Source organism: Cervus elaphus, chromosome 23 (genome assembly GCF_910594005.1).
Source record: "Cervus elaphus chromosome 23, mCerEla1.1, whole genome shotgun sequence".
NCBI lineage: Eukaryota > Metazoa > Chordata > Mammalia > Artiodactyla > Cervidae > Cervus > Cervus elaphus.
Window position 1 is genome coordinate 32,751,522 of NC_057837.1, and position 21,671 is coordinate 32,773,192.

Below are 21,671 nucleotides of genomic sequence, written 5' to 3' on the forward strand. Positions count from 1 at the left end.
TCAATGTCTTTACCAAAGGAAAATGTGGAAACTTCTCTGGCAGTCCAGTGGTTAAGACTTCACCTTTCAGTGCAGGGGGTGAGGGTTTGATCCCTAGTTGGCAAGCTAAGATTCCACATATCTCATGGGCAAAAAACCAAAACATAAAACAGAAGCAACATTGTAACAAACTCAATTAAAAAAATGGTCCACCTTAAAAAAAAATTCTTTTTAAAAAAAGTGGGCTAACATTTGTTTGTCTTTAGTGATGTCCATACACTTGATGTGTACACAGAGATCTACACATATACTCACACATGTACATACATGTATATATACATAAATATCTGTACACATTGATACGAACATATACACAGATAAATTCTTTTTTAAATATAATGATCAGTAACATCCTAAATGTGGAGACTGCTGAATTGTTTCCCAAACTGTCTTCTCCTATGAAGGGAATATGATACATTATAATTTACTTGCTCATAAGAAGTCATGAGGTCAACCAGTGGGATGAGTCAACCAATGGGATGAGTCAACTCAAGGAAAATTCCTGATGCTTTTCTGGTATCCTTTTATGTCCCAAGGAGCTGACAATATTGCTGGGCATACTCAATGGAAAAAACCTTTCAGGTGGATTTCTTACTTATTTGAACACTGATTAACAGCTTTAATTGCTATGAGGCATGGGGAGAATAAACCCTGGATGAAATATCTTTATATTTGTTCTGGATATTAAAAAACATTGATTTGTTATAGAACATTGTTGTGCAAATAGGGACAGATTGAACTGCAAAACATTCAGCTGAAGGACTGAGAATGTATGAAAATTTAAGCCACACTTGCTGAGATAAGCTTAGGCTTTAGTCTACTCATTGGCAGAGGTTATTCAAAGCTCTGTTTTCTTTTCTCCCATCTTATTTGACCCTGAGTAAATCATATAGTGGAAGGATTCATACCTCTAGAAGTAAACTGTCTGTGAATGATTTCAGGTGTTGTCATGGGGTTCCCCAAAATGGAAATTGAACGTATTCAACAATGGACCTAGTCATTTACATTTAGGTCATCAAAATTTATGTCTGTCTCTTCTTTTTAGATTCTTGGCTTACATATGCAGGAAACTTCAGAGTTTGGACATTTCTATGAAAACAAAGGGCATATTTGGAAACTGTTGGGATTAATTGGAGGCATCCATGGATTTTTCTTAATAGAAAAATGTTTTATTCTTCTTGTATCACCAAGTGCTGAGGTATATTTTAAATTTTATTTATCTTTTGCTTTAGAGCTTCATGATATTTGTCTTTTATTTCAGAGCTACTTGTTCAAAAGTAATTGGCATCTTCATGAGATTGTCTGTTTAAGGGATCAGGCTCTGATTTCTAGAATGCTTAGATCATTCTGACAGACAGCATCCCTGTAAAGCATGATTATTAATTTTTCAAACATCTGTTGCTGGCCCATTACTATACTTGTTATAATCTGTTTTTTGGCCTTCATGGCTAGTTTAGAAATAGGAGACTATTTCACATTTGAGAATGAGGGGGTTTAAAGGTCTAGCTACCAATCTGTGTTTTGGGTATCTTTCCTAACTCAAAACAAAAAGCAAACAAAAATTTTGAAAAATTCATAAAACCACATCACTTTCTATCTTGTGTGTGTGCTAAGGGGCTTCAGTTGTGTCCAACTTCTTGCAACCCTATAGATTGTAGCCTGCCAGACTCCTCTGTCCATGGGATTCTCCAGGCAAGAATACTGGAGTGGGTTGCCATGCACTCCTCTAGGGGATCTTCCTAACCTAGAGATCAAACCCGCGTCTCTTATCTCCTGCATTGGCAGGTGGTTCTTTACCACTAGTGCCATCTGGGAAGCCCTTTTTCTATCTTGCATGTATGCATGCTAAGTCACTTCAGTGGTATGTGATTCTTTTGCGACCCTATGGGCTGCAGTCCACCAGGCTCCTCTGTTCATGGGATTCTTCAGGCAAGAATTTTGGAGTGGGTTGCCATGCCCTCCTCTAGGGGATGACATTTAAAATTGTGAAAACAAGAAACTCAAGAATGGAAATGGCAGCAAATCTTTTTTTTTTTTCAGCTTGAGTAATTGCTTTTACAGTGCCTGTTTTTGCTCAATTTCTATATATATGATGACATGTAAAATGCAGTGTGGCTAATACATAGATTTCGTTTCTTCTTGCTCATATATATTATCCTATAAGAGAATAGGTGAATAGTTTTGTGGGATGTTTCAAAAAGGTAAATGCTGTCAAAAAAACTCCAGGAGACTAAAATAAACTCCCTACAAAGTCCTGCAATTCTCCAGTCTTCATGGTTTTCTATTTATTTCCTAACTTTCTACCTGTTCACGTAGCGGTAAAATGCTTGTCTTAGGGCAAACATTAGTAGTCATTTAAAATATTAGCACTTTTTGTTTATCTTTCCTAGATTTATTCAAAATTTCTATTTTATGCATCAAAAGTGGGTGGGTTATGGATGGTAAAGGATGGTAGATAAATAGATGGATGATAAAATAGGTGTATAAAATGTTGATGGTAGGATTTAGGTAGTGAGTGAGTGTTGACGTCATAATTCTTTCAGCTTTTCTGTATATTTGAAACTTTTCACAATAGATTTTAAATGAAATTCTGTAAAAAAAAAAAAAATCTGTTTTAATGAATCAGAGTGGTTCTTTGGCATGGGGTCAAGCTAGAGTGCTATCTATAACAATTCAGGAATTAGGAATGGCAGATTCAATCCCAACCCTTACTCTAAAAGTTTAGGGGTTTAACCTCCACAAAAGGAGTTCTAATCTAACTAAGCACTAAAGACAATACTAAAGGATCCCCATTTACACACAAGAGACTACCATTCTTGGGCTGGAAAATTAATTTACAAAGCCAATATATCGACTTATGTGTAATAATTAGAAATGTAACCAGATGGAACTGAGAAGTAAATTCTGAATATCCAAAAATTATGCTTTTTTTTTTCCCCCAGACTGTTCTTGAACTTGTCAGGGAACTTAAAATGAGTTTTAAGAATGTAATTTTAAGATGCATGACACTGTGTAAAAAAAAGGAATGTGAATATTTTAGAAGCTACATATACTCTAATTGGTGAAAGTCTTTCTGGAGACATTAATTTAGTAGTTATAGGATGTAATACAGTTTCAGTTATCATCCTTTTGGATATCATTCTCCATCAGAAAGAACTCATAATTTAACTTTGTGGGAAATAAAAGTGACAATATAAAAAATACCACTCTTCAACCTTTGTAAATCATGACTAAAATTTTTGAGGTTGCATTCTTCAAGCACTGAGAATATGCATGATATTCAGGACAGTCCTGTGCTTTTCCATTTAGCAAGTATTTATCCTGATGAAATTCTCCCAATAATCTTTTTGTGTCATCTACCTCATTGGCCAGTAAACAAAATGTTAAATAGAATCATGGAATTGACAAAGGCTGCACCTGTGTTCTTCTGGCTTCAGCACTAATTTTAAACCATCCTTATCCAGCAGGACATGTCATTGGTTAACGGGCATGTGGCGCATTCCCGCCATCTTGCATTCAACCCTGAATTAAGTGACCAGTCAGGCAGAGGCAAATCTGCTTCAACTATCCAGTTGGTAGGTTACTGATCTGAAGTATTCTTCTGATTTGATTACCTTTTTTCTTTTATTCCTTGATAAATAGATGAAAACCAGTAGGCTAGATAAGTAGAATCCCCTCCTGATTTGCCTATTCTTGATCATGATAAATCCTGTTTGGAAAACTTTGTCAAGCACCTGAAATTTCAAGGGGTAAATGCATTTTCCATAGATTCAAGTCGCTGCTATCTGCACCTCTTTGAAACACATGTGGATCAGATTGACATAATATACATATCCTTCATCACTGTGTTTACAAGTTTTCATAAACCAGCTGACCTTGAGATTTCTCCATTCTGAGTAATCCTTTAGTCATGACTAGATGAGGCCAAATAAATGTTGAGCAAGGAATTAGAGCGTTTAGGAGTGGGGCATTCATTTTGTGATGTAGGAGAGAAGTGATTCTGCCTAAGAAGATGTCTCATAGTTAAGTGCCTTTTGTTACACTGAGTTTTTCACGACAAAGGTCTTCCATGTGAATTCTCAAAACAAAAGGGAGGAGACATATGTATACCTATGGCTGATTCATGTTGATGTATGACAGAAACCAACAAAAAATTGTAAATCAATTATCTTCCAACTAAAAATAAATTATTTAATAAAACACACCCTCCAGTCAAGTTCAAAACAATATTCTCATTATAGTTCTTAAAGTCATAAGAAAAGGGACAGGAAAAAATGAAAGTGTATCACAGTTAGAAAACATGCCTCCCATAACCCTGATCTTGAAGGAGGGCGTTACAGTTCAAGGGTAGATTCCCGAGTGGAGAGAAGTAAGCTATTCCTGAGACATTAACCTGGCAAAATACAAGTCTGGGAGTAGACTGCAGAGTTACAGCCAATTCAGAGATATGAACATGAAGCATTTCTTTAAAATAATAGCTTTAAAAGCCTTATTGTGTTTAGTGTTTAGATACGTCACATGTGGTTTGAAAGAAGATAACTTCAAGTTGAGATCACACTTTTTGTTTTGTTTTGTTTTTGGCTGCACTGAACAGCTTGCAGGATCTTAATTCCCTGAGTAGAGATTGAACGCAGGCCCCAGCAATCAAAGTGCTGAGTCCTAACCACTGGACAGCCAGGGAATTCCCTGAGATTAGTTTTTAAATCACTTTAATGGTAACCTCATTCTTTCTGTGTGAATGAAGGGTCCAGAGCCCCAATATGCAAATAAGCAAAATTCTGATGCTAATGTAATAAGTTTAGAACAATTTGACTGTGCTATCTCACTAATAAGAGATTTCACCATTTCTTTTGTCCTTTAAGCTGCAAGATCAACCTGAAAAGAGATAGAAATAACATGAACTTTTAGGATTGTTTGATGGGTCCAATTTCCTGTTTTTTAAGGAAGGAGAGGAACTCACAAATCCTTCCACTCATCAAAGAATGTTTGCCTGTAAATTCCTTTACAGAGTGTGACAATATAGAGCTTTTTGAGGGAAAAAAATCCTGGAATAAATATTCGAACTCCTGTCTTTTATTAGAATATAGACTCTTTTGATTATAATCAGGCTTTTCATATGATATAATTTAAAATCTACACATTTTTCTTCTGTTTCTAGATCCACCAATTTCAGGCAAGAGTCCTGTCTACCTCCTTTAATCCTTCAGAACCCCTCTTCTCAGCCATCCTTCTCCAAAATTAGCCTATCATTACATCTTTTGAATAACTGTTGTTATTCTAACATTTGAATGTTAGGTTTACCTTCTCTGTTTTACTTTTTAAAGAAGATGCTTGTCTCACATGAAATTTGTCTCAAAGTTTCCACAATTTTGGGTAATGTGAGTATACTTCTAAAAATGCTCCATAGGCAGATATGAAGTATTCTTTTCACGTGCTAGAATAAGAATCTGAGGCCTAGAGAGGGAAAGTGACTTTCCTGAAATTGAAAATGAGTCAGTCTCTGAAATGAAATCATATCATCTCAACTCTTAGAAGTCAATTTCAAAATCTCACTTCTCTGCCATGTGAAAGGATGAAAGACCTTTTCAAATGTAGTACTTTAGTAAGTTTGTGGCTCTCCTTTACTAATGAGCAAGATTTTTTTTTACTGACTGGAAAACAACAGTAACAGCATCTTATGCTACAATGAATGAATTGAAATATTGGGTTTAAAAGGGCTTCTTCTCCACAATCCACTTGAAGATCAGAAGATGAATTCTAGATCCACGATCTGCCATACAGGAACAGGGTCAACTTTAGTCAAGAGTCAAGAAGCATTTTTTCCTACAGCTTTTGGCTTTCATAAAGGCTTTCATAATTTAAGAGTGAATTACAGATGATCTAGGTAGCCTCTAGCTCTCTATGGAAGACTCTGATCTATGTAAGAGTGCTATTTTCATCTAAATGTGATAGTGGAAAAAAAATGTGCTTGCAGAGCCTCGGCTCTACCTTAGATGTTTGTCTATGAAATTTAGAAATTCTCATATACTCCAGAGGATCAAAATGTCTTCTGATAATCAACATAAATCCTCAGATGTTTCATTTTTCGATAAAATGATGACTATTGCTTATCTTTCCTCTTTTATTTTTTAATTTAAAATAGAAAGGCCCAGAAGATGCACAGGCAGCTGAAATTTCTATACCTAGTCTGAACACCCCCAACAGAAAATGTGAGTACCAATTTAAAAAATCCAAACAAATATAGGAAGTGCCATAGAAAAAGGTTATATCTCCTTTGAAATAAATATGTTAAAACCATATCCATTTCCTATTAGGTAAGTATGTATTTCATTATTAAAGCTTTTACAATGAAATTTTAAATAAAGGCTCATTTCTATTCCTATCTTTGAAAACTACTACCATTAATATCAACTTTACTCCATTCTTTAAAAATGTTTTCCCCCATTGCTTATCTTTGCGACCCTGTGGACTATAGCCCGCCAGGCTCCTCTGTCCATGGGATTCTCCAGACAAGAATACTGGAGTGGGTTGCCATGCCCTCCTCCAGGACATCTTCCTAATCCAGGGATTAAACCCATGTCTCCTGTCTCCTGCATTGGCACAGGGGTTCTTTACCACTAGTGCCACCTAGGAAGCCCTCTGGAAACTTAAATTAGTATAAATGCTTACGTGGTTATCAAGGCTCCTGTAAAATCCTGCTTATGTGGTGATTTGAACCTTTCACTTCCCATGAAGTTCCGCATCATGATTGGTTTCTTGTCTTCTATCACAGTCTACTGATAATTCATCACAAATGTCTTATCTCCTTTATGATACTGTTATTAGCATGGTGGAGTTCAAAGCAGTGCCATCTCATTATTCACAGCTTATGCTAAAATTCACTTGTTTGTATAATTTACATCCAATCTTTTTCTTTCTAGGAATGCCCCTGTTTCTGAACTTGATTTACCAATTGTGGATTGGACTTGTTTCCCTTTTTCTCATGCTTTTGTAAACATACTTCTCAATATTTTAATGTTAAGTAGTCATAGTGAGTTATTCCCATTCTACCAGAATAAGTTACCTAATAAGAAAAAGAGCTATTTATTGAGTCCTTATATGCCAGGCACAATGCTAAAAACATGACATGGATTATCTCATTTAATCCTCTTACACTTTACTGAAGTAATAATTAATATCCATTTTATACAAATTAAGAGACCCCTCCTTAGAGAGGGTAAGTCACTGACCAGGACTACAACATTGAGGAACTAAGGAATGCTAGTGCACCAACAATTTCCTTGTGATCATTCTTTCACGCATGCATTCCTATATTTTTTTCAAATTCATTCATTTGTTCATCCATCCATTCAAGAAATGTTTGGGGATGTTTTAGGATGGTGTATGCACCAGGGAATAAAATTAGGAATGGCCTTTATCCCTAGTTTGCAATGTGGTTGAGGATTTAAATGCGAAGAGCAATGAACATGATGGTAACAATCACTATTCGGAATGTGTTTGATGTTTTAAATCCCGTAATTTCTTTCTATGATTCAAAATATATAACTACATAGTTCTTCCGATTCTATTTTCAGGACATTTCTAGTGATATTTTTAACTCCTGAATCTTTAGTTCCAGGAGAAATTTTAGAATGCCTGGCACTTAGAAGGTATATTAGAGACATTTCTTTGTATTTGTTTTTGGAAAAAAGGAAGAGGAAAGGCCACACCTAGTCAAATTAGGAGCAGAGACTGGTTGCTAGCTCAGGGAATAATGATGGTCTTATTCAAATGTTTTGTAGGCCTCATATCTTTCCACTTCAGATATCAAGCTTGGCATACAGAATGAACAGTGAACAAATCCAAATTTGATTGCCCAACCACCATTTTTGCCAGGGACATATTGAATTAGCTTCAAATATTTGATTCCTTGTTTTTTATTACCTCATTGGTAGAGCTCAGGATGTGAAGGTCTATCCACAGTCTGATTTAAATAAACAAAAAGCAACATGATACCATATCCAATCCATGTATCACCATGGAAAACCTCTGATAAGTCAGAAATGTGGAACTCAGTATGACTGCCAGGTTCCTAAGGAAAGGAAAAATATTGAATATTATCAATAGTTCTATAGTGAGTACGTTGATTTGTCAATGCATGCTTGTCTTATCTTCCAGTGAATAATGTTGCAATTATCTTAACCAGTATGCACATTGTGTTCCTTATAGCTTATATGCAAATATGTATATTTGCCTGTGGCTTGTTACATGGTCATGATCTGACATTTATAACCCCACATCAGTGATAATAAAATAATAGGCGACAAAAATAGGCTGGACAGTTTCTTGGCAGAGTATAAATTGGGTAAAGATTTTCCATCTGAATATATGCTATTAATATCAAAACTGTATGTAGGCATACACACAGAAATTGGGAACCACAATTTATTTGTATGCTACAACATTGTCAAATGCATTACTTTCAATTGCTTTTTTTTTCCACAAAGAAGAGCTTTACTTCTGAAAACTGGCAGGAACAGCTCAAGTGACCTCTTTGCATTATTAGGTTCAGAGAGCTTCCAGGCAATGACAATAAGAACTCTCTCTAATTCAGTAATTTGATATTTATTCTGTATTTTCCTTACCTTTGCCTAAAATCTTCTCATTTTTACGAAGGAAGAAAATGAATTATGAAACCACAAGAACGATAGAATTGAGTCTCACAGAGATGATTCTAAATAAAGAATGATTTTGAGAAGTGAAATACTTGGGATGTCTTTACAACACAGTCAGTGCACTTACCCCCTGGCCAATAGTCTGGGCTAGATCTGCTGTTTACTGAAGTTCCTTTTTTCACAGTATGGGCTATGAAATGTTACATTGTATTCCCCCAATAAAATAACAAATCATATTATAATATAGTCCCTCCACCACCTCAGGTCCAATAACAGAAATGAAATGACCTCTTCCTAATTTTTATGGGTGTCCTGTTGTTAGAATATTGTGTGCAGTTCTAATAGTAACAATAGCAACTTCTCAAACCTGTCACATAACTTATATCAACTGACTAACTAATTTTTATACTACAGCAATTGATTTTAATGACTCTTCTTATCAAGTGGTATACCTAAGTAGTTCACTGTCATGATATGTGTTTATCCCTGAAATACTTTTTGTACTTGTTAATGCTTCTACCCCAAATACTAATATGCAGTTTCAGGTTTTTGAAAGCAGAAATTCTGTCTGTTAAAAACTTGAGCCCAATTAATGATCTAGTTATTTCATTAATTAAATCCATTATGGTCCAATTTATTTCTTTGGTTGTCTCCTTAATCAGATAATGTATACGATATAATAGAATCCCAAGAAGACAGTCTCTCTCTACTTTATTGGGCATCTAGTTGGTCTGCTGCTGCTGCTACTAAGTCGCTTCAGTCATGTCCGACTCTGTGCGACCCCATAGACGGCAGCCCACCAGGCTCCCCCATCCCTGGGATTCTCCAGGCAAGAACACTGGAGTGGGTTGCCATTTCCTTCTCCAATGCATGAAAGTGAAAAGTGAAAGTCAAGTCGCTCAGTCGTTTCCAACTCTTAGTGACCCCATGGACTGCAGCCTACCAGGCTCCTCCGTCCATGGAATTTTCCAGGCAAGAGTACTGGAGTGGTCTAGTGCTGAATTATTTTTCTGAAAGACAAAACATTTAGTAATTTTTCCAAAGCTAACTTTGGAATCACAAGTGTTGGTAGTGGTTCTATCGTAGTCACATTTAGGGGGTGAAGGGACAGTGGGGGGTTCTTAGCACCAACCAGAAAGGGGGGTGATCACAGTGGGGCAGGGGGTTGACAGTTGACTCCAGCAGATTGACATGAGGAACACTCTGATTCAGGGGCCAGTTTTGGAAAATAGACTCTATTTTAACGACATTCTGCCCAGAAGGTCTTAAATTATTTAAAAATGCTTTACAAAGATTTATGTGGAAATGTCATTGAACGTATTTTGGAAAGTTATAGCAGTATTATTTTTATTTTCTTCTTTTGGCACACCTGAGTAGGGGGTTAGAAGAGCAAATATAGTTAATTTCCTAATTACTTGAACCCATTAGAAAAGCAGCGACCATACCTGCATGAGTGCCATATCACATCTCTAGTCCTGACTTATTTTGAATGCTGAAACAAAGTAGTTACTTAATCTGATGCGATTGAAGAATGTCAAGGATGGAAGGGAAAAGTGGTTGTAATTGAAGGATTCCATGAACTGTGTTGTGCTCTGTTAATGCTTCTCACACCTTTATTTTATTCTTTAGGCAAAACCATTAGCTTGCTAGCAATAATGATTCTGGTTGGGGACAGCCTGCATAATTTTGCAGATGGCCTAGTAATAGGAGCAGCCTTCTCCTCTTCATCTGAGGCGGGAGTGACCACGACTATTGCTATCTTGTGTCATGAAATTCCCCATGAAATGGGTAAGTCTGAGAGTAGAATCACTGCCTCCTTCTTGTTGAGAAAATCATAATATATTTCTTGCCATGATTTACTAGGCTTCTTTTTCCAACACCTAATTGAAAGATGAATACTTTCCGTTCATAATTTATTTAAACCATCAAAAGCAGAGAAGTAGGAAGAAAATTCCTGTACCTCGAGATAGAATTCAGTTAGGCTCCTTTATATTTCTTGGAGCCAGAAGTGACTCTTTTTGGATTCTGGAGAATTCTCTACAGCAGAGAGACTTTCAGAGAAACCTCCTTTTGAAGAACATCAGTAAAAACTTCCAAATTTGCATATGAAATGTGGGGAAAACATTAAGAGGGGAATTGGATCCATTATGTTAGCAAACAGGCCAATGAGATAAAATAACATTTAAATTAAAGCCAAACCATGGTTTCATCAACCTGATTTATACAAAATGTCTAAAGCCAAGCGTGACATTGAAATGACAGGCATGTGGTAGCAGATGCACAAAAGACTCTCTTTCTGGATAATCTTAATAACCCATGTAATTCAAATCCTGCCTCCCAGAAACCAAGAAGAGATGGAGTAGACATTTCTGAAACAGGTCCAGAAAGAGGAGAGGCTGGTCCAGATACAAGTGTGCCCTTGAGAGAGGGCCCTTCTTGGTAGTCCCTTTCTCATCTCACTTTCATGTTTATATTGCCCACTTGGGCCACCCCTGACCTCTTGGGTTCTGTGTCTGTTGCCCAAAGTCCTATCACTGATCATCACTGACTATTCCTCTCTAAGGAGTTTATCCAGGGTCCTTCCTGAATCCATCAAAACTTATGGTCTGGGAGTCATGTATGGTCTTGTTTTGACTACTGTGATAAAAACCAGTTTTTTATCTGTGGATGACAGTCTGTGATAGGCCAACAAAGATGTCTTAAGATCTGTTCATTAGATTAATTATGCAATAGAACTAGGAAAACTGAGTCCCTGGGCTGCCTCTTATTTTTTTAATTATTGAAGTACAGTTGATTTATAATATTGTGTTCATTTCTGCTGTTCAGCACAGTGACTCAGTTATATACATATATGCATTCTTTTTAAAATTCTTTTTCATTATGTGTCTTTATTGAATTTCATCCTCTTCTTAATTCCCCAAAACTAAGAAATAGAGCCTCTCAGATTAACAGATCATCCTTCTTTTGGAGGAAAAGTGTGGAGAGAATAAGGTCGTTTTTCTCTAGTCACTGAGGCGGTAAAACGTTTTCTAAAGGAAAAATGTGTTTCCCAAACAAATTTTTGCATTAATTTTAAAATCTCCTATTAAGTCATCATTTTCTCTTTCCCCACAGAAGTTCCTGCATAAGTTAAAAAAAAGAAAAAGAAAAAGAAAAACCCATGTGATGTTTACTGCCTTGGGATTTTGCCTGGCAAGTTTCCAGCTAAAAAGATTTAGAAATCCCAGGGCAGCAAGTCCTTTATTTTGCATTTGTCTAAGTTGAAAATGTCATAGGACATTAGGAAGTAAAGAGTATGTCACACTTCTCTCTGTATATACTACCTCCTGGAACAGTAAAAGGAATAGAACTTTTGAAACGTAGTTTCCTAAAGTATAAAAAGTTGGGCTATAAATTCTTGAGAAATATAGGAAAGTGTTTTTTTAACCAGTCATTCAATTTTACTGATAAAATCAACCCCAATTGCTGAAATTTAAAACAGATTTCATAATAGCACAGGTCTTGAACAAAGGCATCATTGGGTAAATGATAATTCTGTTTTCTTTTCTCTTAAATTTCAGGAGACTTTGCTGTGCTCCTAAGCTCTGGACTTCCTGTTAAGATTGCCATCTTGATGAATTTTATAAGTGCTTTAACTGCCTTCATAGGACTGTATATTGGCCTCTCAGTATCAACAGATCCATGTATTCAAAACTGGATCTTAACAGTTACTGCTGGGATGTTTTTATATTTATCCTTGGTGGAAATGGTAAGCTTTGTGGTTTTTCTGTTTTGTTTTTCCAAACACTAAAAATGTAAAACAGAGAAAAAGACAAAATGGAAGGATCAAGGGTGAAAAGAGAAGACTATAGATAACAACATAAAAGACTAAAGAAGTATTCTGTGTAATCCAAAAAAAGTAAGCAGGCAGAAGAAATATAATTTGAGATTCAGAAAATACTGACATTCTTTAAGTCAATTTAAGTGGAATGAATGAAACCTTTCTAATTCTCCAAAAGGCATCATCAGTTCATTCTGCTCCAGCTTTGCATCTGTAGAAGATGCCTAAACTTCCAACTGAAGAACAAAAAGTTTTTTTAAATAGCCAGCCATTTTGTTTATACATTAGCAAATATTGGGTTGGCCAAAATGTTTGTTTGGGTTTTCCCGTACCGACATCTTGGCCAACCCAACATTTCAGCTGACTTTGTCATTAAGTTAAAGAACTGTTTGGCTTAATGAAACAACCCTATTTTTTAAAAAATGATTTAAGTTTTAATTGCCAAAGCACTATCATGCTGGTGAAATGAGAAAGATTATTATGATTGTGTTTCTAAATTTGCGATACATTTTTCCTGAAGAAGATCTTGCTGACACCAATGGTTAATCCAATCATCATTTTTCATTCTCTGTAATCTTATGAAGGAATTGAACCTGGGAAATTTTACATTTTTGCCTCTTAAATTCTAATCTCTGCAAGATAAACCTGTTTTTTAAGGTCACCTTCTATTAGACTTGCTTACAACTTACATGTCTTCAGATGACAGTCATAATGATTATCCTGTCTCATGGGTGAGAATAAGGCAAGTAAAAATGGCATAAACTAACAAAAGAAATATTTAAGGCTTAAAATCAATAGAAAGCCAATCTGATCAGAAATAAAATATGTGATTACATATATCCTGGAGCTGAAAAGTAAAATAAACAATCTTGAAGGTCATATTTGGAATAGGACCATTGGGGTTGACTAGTGAGTCTAACAATTGTCCCAGAAGTAAGTAAAGAGAATGTTTCATACAGAAAAAAAATTTGGAAGCCAGAAACTGGACTGATATGACCAGAACAGTGCATTCTATAGGCAGAATTCAAGAAGGGGACTCATCAAGGTAAACTATCATCTTCAACCCCACTGTAGGGACTTCCCTGGTGGTCCAGTGGTAGGACTCCATGCTTCCCTGCAGGGGGAGGGGGTGGTGTGGGTTTGACCTCTGGTTGGGGAACTAAGATCTTGCGTTCTGCATGCAGCATGGCATGGCCGAAATAAATGTGGACTTAAAAAATATTCACAACCTGAAAGCTGAGAGTTAAGTTTTTTATCAGTGGGAATTTTTAGGACTTCAAGCCTGGAAGACAGCATCTCAAGTAAGCCTAAGAGCTGCTCCAAGGAGGTGAAGGGATGGGTCAGCTTATAGAGAAGTTTTGCAACAAAGGGCAGGTAGTCTGAACATCCAAAGATTTTTGTAAATTGAAACCAGATATCTCAAGTTAAGGGTATGGAAGTATTCCTCCTTTCATAAAGGAAGGTATTCCTCCTTTCAAAAAGACTTCAGCATTTTTCTGTGCATGGGAAGATCAAAGAATCTGGCTCAATGAAATCATTCCTTTGATATGCACCTCAGCTATCTGGAGCCAGTATCCTGTGTTTTCACACCCTGAGTTTCCTCAGGGCTCACTGTAGGGAGTGGCTGCAGTCTGATGGCTGCTAGATGCAGATACTGTTTCCTTCCTGAGTTCTCTAAGGGCTCACCAGCTCACTGGAGTGCGGCAATCTCTGATGAAGGTGTGACATACTTTGTTTACTAATATGGCAGGAAACATACCATTTCTCACAAACAAACAAACCACTTAAATGCTTCTGACTCTTTGATATTTTTTCTTAATTTTTATGAGATTCAAAAAAGCAAGGTAAACACTGAAATGTACTTCCATGTTTGGGAATGTTCTTACATATTATCTGTGATACTCAGGCAATTTCCTACTCATATAGTGAAGATAGTCAAAAGTACTATAGCAAATTCTATCCATCTTTTCTGAACCCCAATCCCCAACCTGCAATCAATGTTATCAAATTGTACAATTCTCCCAAGTTGAGAAGTCTGGAGGTCTAGCCTTGTGTGACTTAGAAAACACATGGCCACTGACCACTGAATGTTGTGAGCTGCTTTCTGTTTAAAATGTCTGCAGATCCATCTTTAAGTTCATTCTTAAGCCTCCTGATTTTCAGCTTTGTATTTCTAATTCCCTTCCTCTTTTTGAGTTCATCAAGGGGCAATTTCTATGTTACTTGAAGTTGATTTTGTATCTTAATATGGTCTGGATCTCTCTTCAAGTATGATGTGTAAGGTACAGTTCCGGCGAGGCAGAAAAGGAAAGACGACCTCAACAGAAGTAGGTTACCTTTATTCAGGCAAGGAGGGGCGACAGTCGGCCTAATGACCAGGCTGAGCGCCGAAAGGGATCAGGGAGGCTTCATACTTATAGGGAGGTTTGTGGAAGCGATAAGGGAAACATCAATCAAGTGGGATATTTTGAGTATTCTTTTGTTGAGATGACACTTGTAGTTGGGCAGGGGGTGATAAGTCTTCTGGGTGGGTGTAGCAGGTGGTAGGTTTCCGGACAGGGGGTGATAAGTTCCAGATAGATGCAGCTGGCCTGGAGCATCAGGATGGAACTAAAGTTATACTTTGTTTTCTCCGAAGTTAGATGATTCAGCAAGGGGCCTTTGAGACTGTTGTTCTCTTTTCTAGGCCCCAAAGACTCCTTCATGATGGATGTTTATGTATGAAGTCAATCTTTTCTCTTTCTCCCAAAATTGACCTGAGGAGATTATCAGGAACCATTTGAGCCCTAAGCTAAATACATCCTTTTCCCCTCAAAGTTTCTCCTCCCAGTCTTGTAAGGATAAAGAATTGCTTGTAAGAAAACAGTGTGGTTGACATCCTATGAAATTCCAACTAGAAGAAATCCTGACCTTATTGCAAATTACTATTGGCCAAAGAAAAACTAGCATCCTGGCAAAAAGACAGGAAAGAAAATACTCTGAGTTTCCTGGGGCTACTTCCTATAATCCAGGTCGCCTGCTCTCACGGCCTTTTGAGTAACTTCTAAACAAATACAGCCCTTTCACATAGCGGCAAGTTTAACCGTTGTTGTACTCTGGGGCTGTGCCAAAGAAAATACTCTTGTCATTTCAAGGGAAGAAAACAAGGTTTCAAGACTGTACAACAGCAAAGAAAATAAATGACAGTAACTAAAGGGTAAGGAGGAATACTTTCATACCCTGGCTATTTACCAAAGCCTGGAAATGTACCAGGCACCTTCTGAGCAGGGTTAATGTGAAAAGATCAGCTATATTTTTGCCTTGCTTATTTGTTTCAAAGTAATCAGCTGTGTTATTTCAAACTCCTAAAAAGAAAAGAACTCAAAGAATTGGGCCATTTGTTGACAGTGATGCCAACAAAGCAGAAAGTCTTCACCAGGGCAGTCAGCCAGCCCAAAATTCTCCAAAGTGGTGTTGCCTTATCCAAGCACACCAACTTCCAGTTACACTGAATGGTTTCTAAAGGAAATTAAGAATGAATGCAGCTCTGGGTGGCCAGAGGAAATTCATTCTCTGTTAGAAAGATCCATGTGGGTTTCCCCAAGCAGAGTCTAAGACAAAGGCCTCTGTGAAGTCAATTCACTTGGGAGGTGATCTCAGGAAGCCTGAGGGAAGGACAGGTGGAGTGAAACAGAGAATGATAAAAAGTCACTAAGACAATGGGTTTTTATTAAGTTCAACACTGCCACATGGCATCCTCCATACAAGACCTTCTGAGGGTGCTCTGTCCCTGTCGTTCATCTGTCCCATAAGTAACCACCCCCCCACCCACACTTCAGGTCATGGATGCCTGAGTGCCAAGGGCATTCACTGGCAGTTCTATGCCCTCACATGAATGGCAACACAGGAAGAATGTAGCATGGACCTGAAGCAAGGCTCGGTGCAGGATAGTTAATGCCCTCTTGGAACCAGTCTCTGCAGCAGTAGCTGGGGTGAGAGATGGGCTGAAAGAATATAAAATAGTACACATGTACTGATCATTAGCAGTTGACACTATCTGCCCCTCAAATATGTTTTGGTCTCCTTTACTTTAAAGTTCCATCTACACCAAAGCCCCTGCATGGTGGTAGCCAGTCAAAAACTCCACGAAGAGTTAACCCAAGATAGTCAGTAGAAACCATCTCTAAACCCTGCTGGTCTTTCGGAAGTTTTTTTTTTTTTTTTTTAACTTTTTTTTCTTTTTAAAATATTATTTCATTTATTTGCCTTATTTTTAGGCTATGCTACATGGCATGTGGGGGCTTCCTTATTGGCTCAGTGGTGAGGTAAAGAAATCTGCCTGCAAATGCAGGAGTCAAGGGTTCTATCCCTGGGTTACGAAGATCCCCTGGAGAAGAAAATGGCAACCCACTCCAGTATTCTTGCCTAGGAAATCCCATGGATGGAGGAACCTGTTGGGCTACAGCCCATGGGATCCCAAAGAATCAAACATGATTTAGCAACTAAACAACAACATGCTACATGTGGGATCCTATTTCCCTAATCAGGGATTGAACCCACGTACCCTGCATTGAAAGCATGGAGTCTTAACCACTGGACCACCAGGGAAGTCCTGAGACAATATTTGATATTCATGATCTCTGTCCTTCCAGCACCCTATCTTGATTCTCCCCACCTTCAGGCACCTCTTCAGCTGATTAGGATTTCTTTCCTGGTAGGGACACCCAGTTCTTCCCTATAGGGATCTGCTTTGTTTCTGTCAGGCCATATTTCCTGTGGTTGCCTGTTCACCATTGTCACCAGGTATGGAAGCACCAAGAGAGGCTCCAAGAAATTCTCAGGTCTCTAGATACAGTCCTTGCTGCCTCCATTGTGTAGCAGTTACCCTGACTCCACATGGTAACCATTGACAATTGCTCCCACCAGCACAGTAACTTTTTCTCTATTAGTTGATTGATTGGCATGAGGTGCTCAAGTGACCACGTGGTAGTCATAACTTCAAGTTCAGTGGAAGTGTTCCCTGGCGCATTTTCCTCAAGAATAATGATCTCTGTTATCTGATGGTGCTAGAGTTTTCAGGAACAGGAAGCACAAATTCTACAAGCAGAAAAGCTGGCAGTGATTATATACCATTGTTCCATGATTTCCCCTATTGTTCCTGCTCTTATTTCTTCCTTCTCCTCACTTTGCATTTAATTTTCTGATCAATTTCTGGCTTTATGAGGTGGAATGATGTATCATTGACTTTAAATCTCTTCTTCTTTTCTAGTGTAAGCATTGAAAGCTGTAAATTTCCCTCTAAGCACTGCTTTGCAGAATCTCATGTACTTTATTTTATTTCATTTCAAATATTTATTTATTTGACTTAACCAGGTCTTAGTTGTGGCATGTGGGATCTTTAGTTGCAGCCTGTGGGTCTAGTTCCCTGACTAGGGATCAACTGCATTGGGAGTGTGGAGTCTTAGCCACTGTACCACGGGGGAAGTCCTCTCTTGTGTATTTTCATATGTTCTGTTTCCAGTACAGATCATTTTGAAATGTTTTTAAACATTCTAAACATCTCATAGTTTTTATTGGACCCATGTGTTATATGGAAGTATGTTGTCTCATTTCTCAATATTTGTAATCTAAAAAAATGGATTATAGTTAAATTTATTTTAATACTTGCTTAGTCAGAAAATATACTTTAATTATTTTAGCCCTTTGAAATGTTTTGAGATTTGCTTTATGGCCCAGAGTATGGTCTAACCTGGTAAATGGTCTCATATTGGGTGAGGGTTTCTGTGAATGCCAATTAAGTCAGGCTGGTTGATATTATTCATATTTTCAAATTCTGTATTAATTTTTTCTCCACTAGTTCTGTTTTATGCAAGAAGTTAGGATACAGGCCAATATTTATGGGTTTACTTATTTCTTTCTTAGTTCTATCAATTGTGTTTCATGCACTTGAAGCTCTGTTACTAGATACATCCATATATAGAGCTGTTATGTCTTCATGATTGAACTGATACTTTTATCATGACTAATGATTCCTCTTTGCCCGATATAAGAATAGTCACACCTGCTTTCCTACTTACTATTTGCATAGACTATGGAAAGTAAGGGGTGGGGCTTTGATAGAGTATTTAAAGTGACGTAACAGAGAAATGTCTGATATAATCAGCAATGTCTGTGATTAGTATGTTAGCATCCATGTATCTTGTTTATCTAATTTCTCTAAATCTTATTTATAACCAGATCTGTTGGTTTGCTGTCTTTTTTGTACTCCCATCTTTGCTACAAAGGTTTCCTGAGATTTGTTCTTTATAGTTATAGTGGCTGCCAAAAATATACATGTCCTAATCTTGGAAGCTTGTGAATATGTTATCTCACATGTCAAAAGAGACTATGCAGATGTGATTAAGGTTTAGAACCTGGAGATGGGGAAATTACCCAGAGTTTCTCATAAAGATGGTGCACACATGTGCTCATTTCCATTTTGCACATTAATAACCATGATGATGAAAATGGTGCAATAGTTATAACTACATAAAAATATGTACTAGGATTCAAAAGAGACTTGATGTTATTTGGCTTATAATGTGTAGATGCTACACCAAAAAGTGTAATTTTCAGAAAATTTTAGCTTCTTAAAACTTAAAAATAAAATTCCTGACAATTGTAATTACTAATTCATAGTCAAATCTTTTGTTGTTGTTCAGTCACGAAGTCATATCCAACTCTTTGTGCCCCCATGGACTGCAGCATGCCAGACTCCTCTGTCCTCCACCATATCCCAGAGTTTGCTCAAGTTCATGTCCATTGAGTTGGTGATGCTATCTAACCATCTCATCCCCTTCTTCTGCTTTCAATCTTTCCCAACATCAGAGTCTTTTCCAATGAGTTGGCTCTTTGCAACAGGTGGCCTAAGTATTAGAGCTTAAGCATCAGTCCTTCCAACAAATATTCAGGGTTGATTTCCTTTAGGATTGACTGGTTTGATCTCCTTGTGGTCTGAGGGACTCTTAAGAGGCTTCTTCAGCACCACAACCTGAAAGCATCAGTTCTTCAGCACTTAGCCATCTTTATGGTCCAACTCTCACATCCACTCATGACTACTGAAAATACCATAGCTTTGACTACACAGACCTTTGTTGGCTAAGTGATGTCTCCGCTTTTTAATATGCTGCCTAGGTTTGTCATAGCTTTCCTTCTAAGGAGCAAGCACCTTCTAATTTCATGGTCTCAGTCACTGTCCTCAGTGATTTTGGAACCTAGGAAAATAAAATATGTCACTGTTTCCATTCTTCCCCCTCCCATTTGCCATGAAATGATGGGACCGAATGCCGTGATCTTAGTTTTCTGTGTTTAAGTTTCAAGTCAGCTTTTTCACTGTCCTCTTTCACCCTCATCAAGAGGTTCTTGAGTTCCTCTTCATTTTCTGCCATTAGAGTGGTATCATCTGCATATCTGAGGTTGTTAGACTAATTCAAATTAGCCAGGGTTGTTGTTGTTTAGTTGCTCGGTTGTGTCTGACTCTTTGTGACCCCATAGACTGCAGCACACCAGGCTTCCCTGTCTTCCACCATCTCCAGGAGTTTGCTCAAACTCATGTCATTGAGTCGGTGATGCCATCCAACCATTTCATCTTCTGTTGTCCTCATCTCCTCCTGCCTTCAATCTTTCCCAGAATCGAGGTCTTTTCTAATGAATCAGTTCTTCTCATCAGGTGGCCAAAATATTGGAGCTTCAACTTCATCTTCAGTCCTTTCAGTAAGTATTCAGGGTTGATTTCCTAAATATTCCAGTGTTAGGCATAGGTTAACTATCTTGTTTTTAAAAAATAAGGTTTACAGTTTTAAAAAAAAATACATAACATTTTCTCTTAATTACCCTGGATTATCTGGATGGTCCAAATTTAACCACCAGTTCTTAAAGGTGGAAAGCCTTCCCCAGCTGTGGTCAAAGAGATATCATAAAAGAAGATTCAGAGATATTTGAGGTTGCTGAATTTGAGGTTGGAGGAAGTGGACCAGGAGCCAAGGAATGCAGGCAGCCTCTAGAAACTGGAAAAGGTAAGGAGACAGATTCTCCTCTAAAGAATCCAAAATAGTTAAGTGACAAGTTACTGAACCTCAGGTCTGGCTGCTCAAAAATCAATGCCTGAGAGACAGTTGTTGGTAGAAAGGAAAATTGCTTTTAATCAGAATGCTGGTAATGTATGGAGATGGTGGACTCACTACCCGCCCCAAAACCATCTGCAAATATTTTGCTCAGTCATGAAAGTTTTTAAAGGGAAAAGGGAAGTCATCACAGTTAATCACTGAGTTGAGGGGGTCAGAGTCATCACCATCCCTCACTGCATATAGGCTTGTCAACTTCTTGTGATCTTTCTTTAGATGCTATCGTGTTCACACAGTTTGTTCATGAGATTACTGAAGAGGGAACAAGGGAAGAGATCTGGTCATCCGTTAATTACTTATTCTTCTTTTCTATTTCTTTCATCTACAGAAAGCACCAACAAGGTAGGCAAGGTATTGTGTGATCATAGCATCTGATGGGGTGCTTGGGCTGGAAATGAGTAGAATATGGGGGCACATGATTTAAAAGTTAGTTACAATGTAGTTTTGCTAAATTGACGGGGAAAGAAGGTTTCCTGCTGTGAGCAATTTCTGCGAAGAACTGCTTACAAGTCTCTCCTGTCAGATAGCATTCCATTTCGATGGGATTATGGATGAAGGGCCATCTTCTATAACTGCTTTATGCTAAGAAAGGGCATCAAGGACTTAATGTGAAAGATATTGGCATGGGTTTGAAGCACCTCTTTGCTGACAGTTTTAGTTGCCTATTTGCATATATGAGCAGAACAAGCTACAATTATTTTGATGCCCACAAAAATACAGATTGTTAGGAGCAGTATTGTTAATGCAATTCTCTTAAGGCCATTTCTTGGAATGCTGCTAACCAGAGACTTCTTTGTGCTCAAGAGGGAGCAGCTTATATCACGGCTGCAGTCTGCTCATCACGCAGTTGGCGTTTCCCCTCTGGGGGCAGTTATAATACCTGTCAAACAACTCAGACATGTATATTAGACACTGAATCTGTGACCCTGTTGTCCTAATCTTTAATTGCTTGCACCTGCTCTTTTGGGACCCAGGAAGGGCTGGGAGACATCAGCTTTTCTACAAACAAAAGACAAG

General features: G+C 37.7%; 1 protein-coding gene across 3 annotated transcripts in view; it reads left to right on the forward strand.

Moving 5' to 3' along the window:
* The window catches only part of SLC39A12 (solute carrier family 39 member 12), an 89,431-nt gene that overhangs the window by 40,479 nt on the left and 27,281 nt on the right, over positions 1–21,671 (forward strand). For 2 of the 3 annotated variants that reach the window (XM_043884876.1, XM_043884874.1), the window contains exons 8-12: positions 1,085–1,237; positions 3,504–3,614; positions 6,182–6,248; positions 10,323–10,481; positions 12,254–12,441. In XM_043884876.1, coding sequence (XP_043740811.1) covers positions 1,085–1,237; positions 3,504–3,614; positions 6,182–6,248; positions 10,323–10,481; positions 12,254–12,441 — 678 coding nt within the window. The remainder of the gene's footprint in view (positions 1–1,084; positions 1,238–3,503; positions 3,615–6,181; positions 6,249–10,322; positions 10,482–12,253; positions 12,442–21,671) is intronic. The other variant, XM_043884875.1, reaches the window with a different exon arrangement.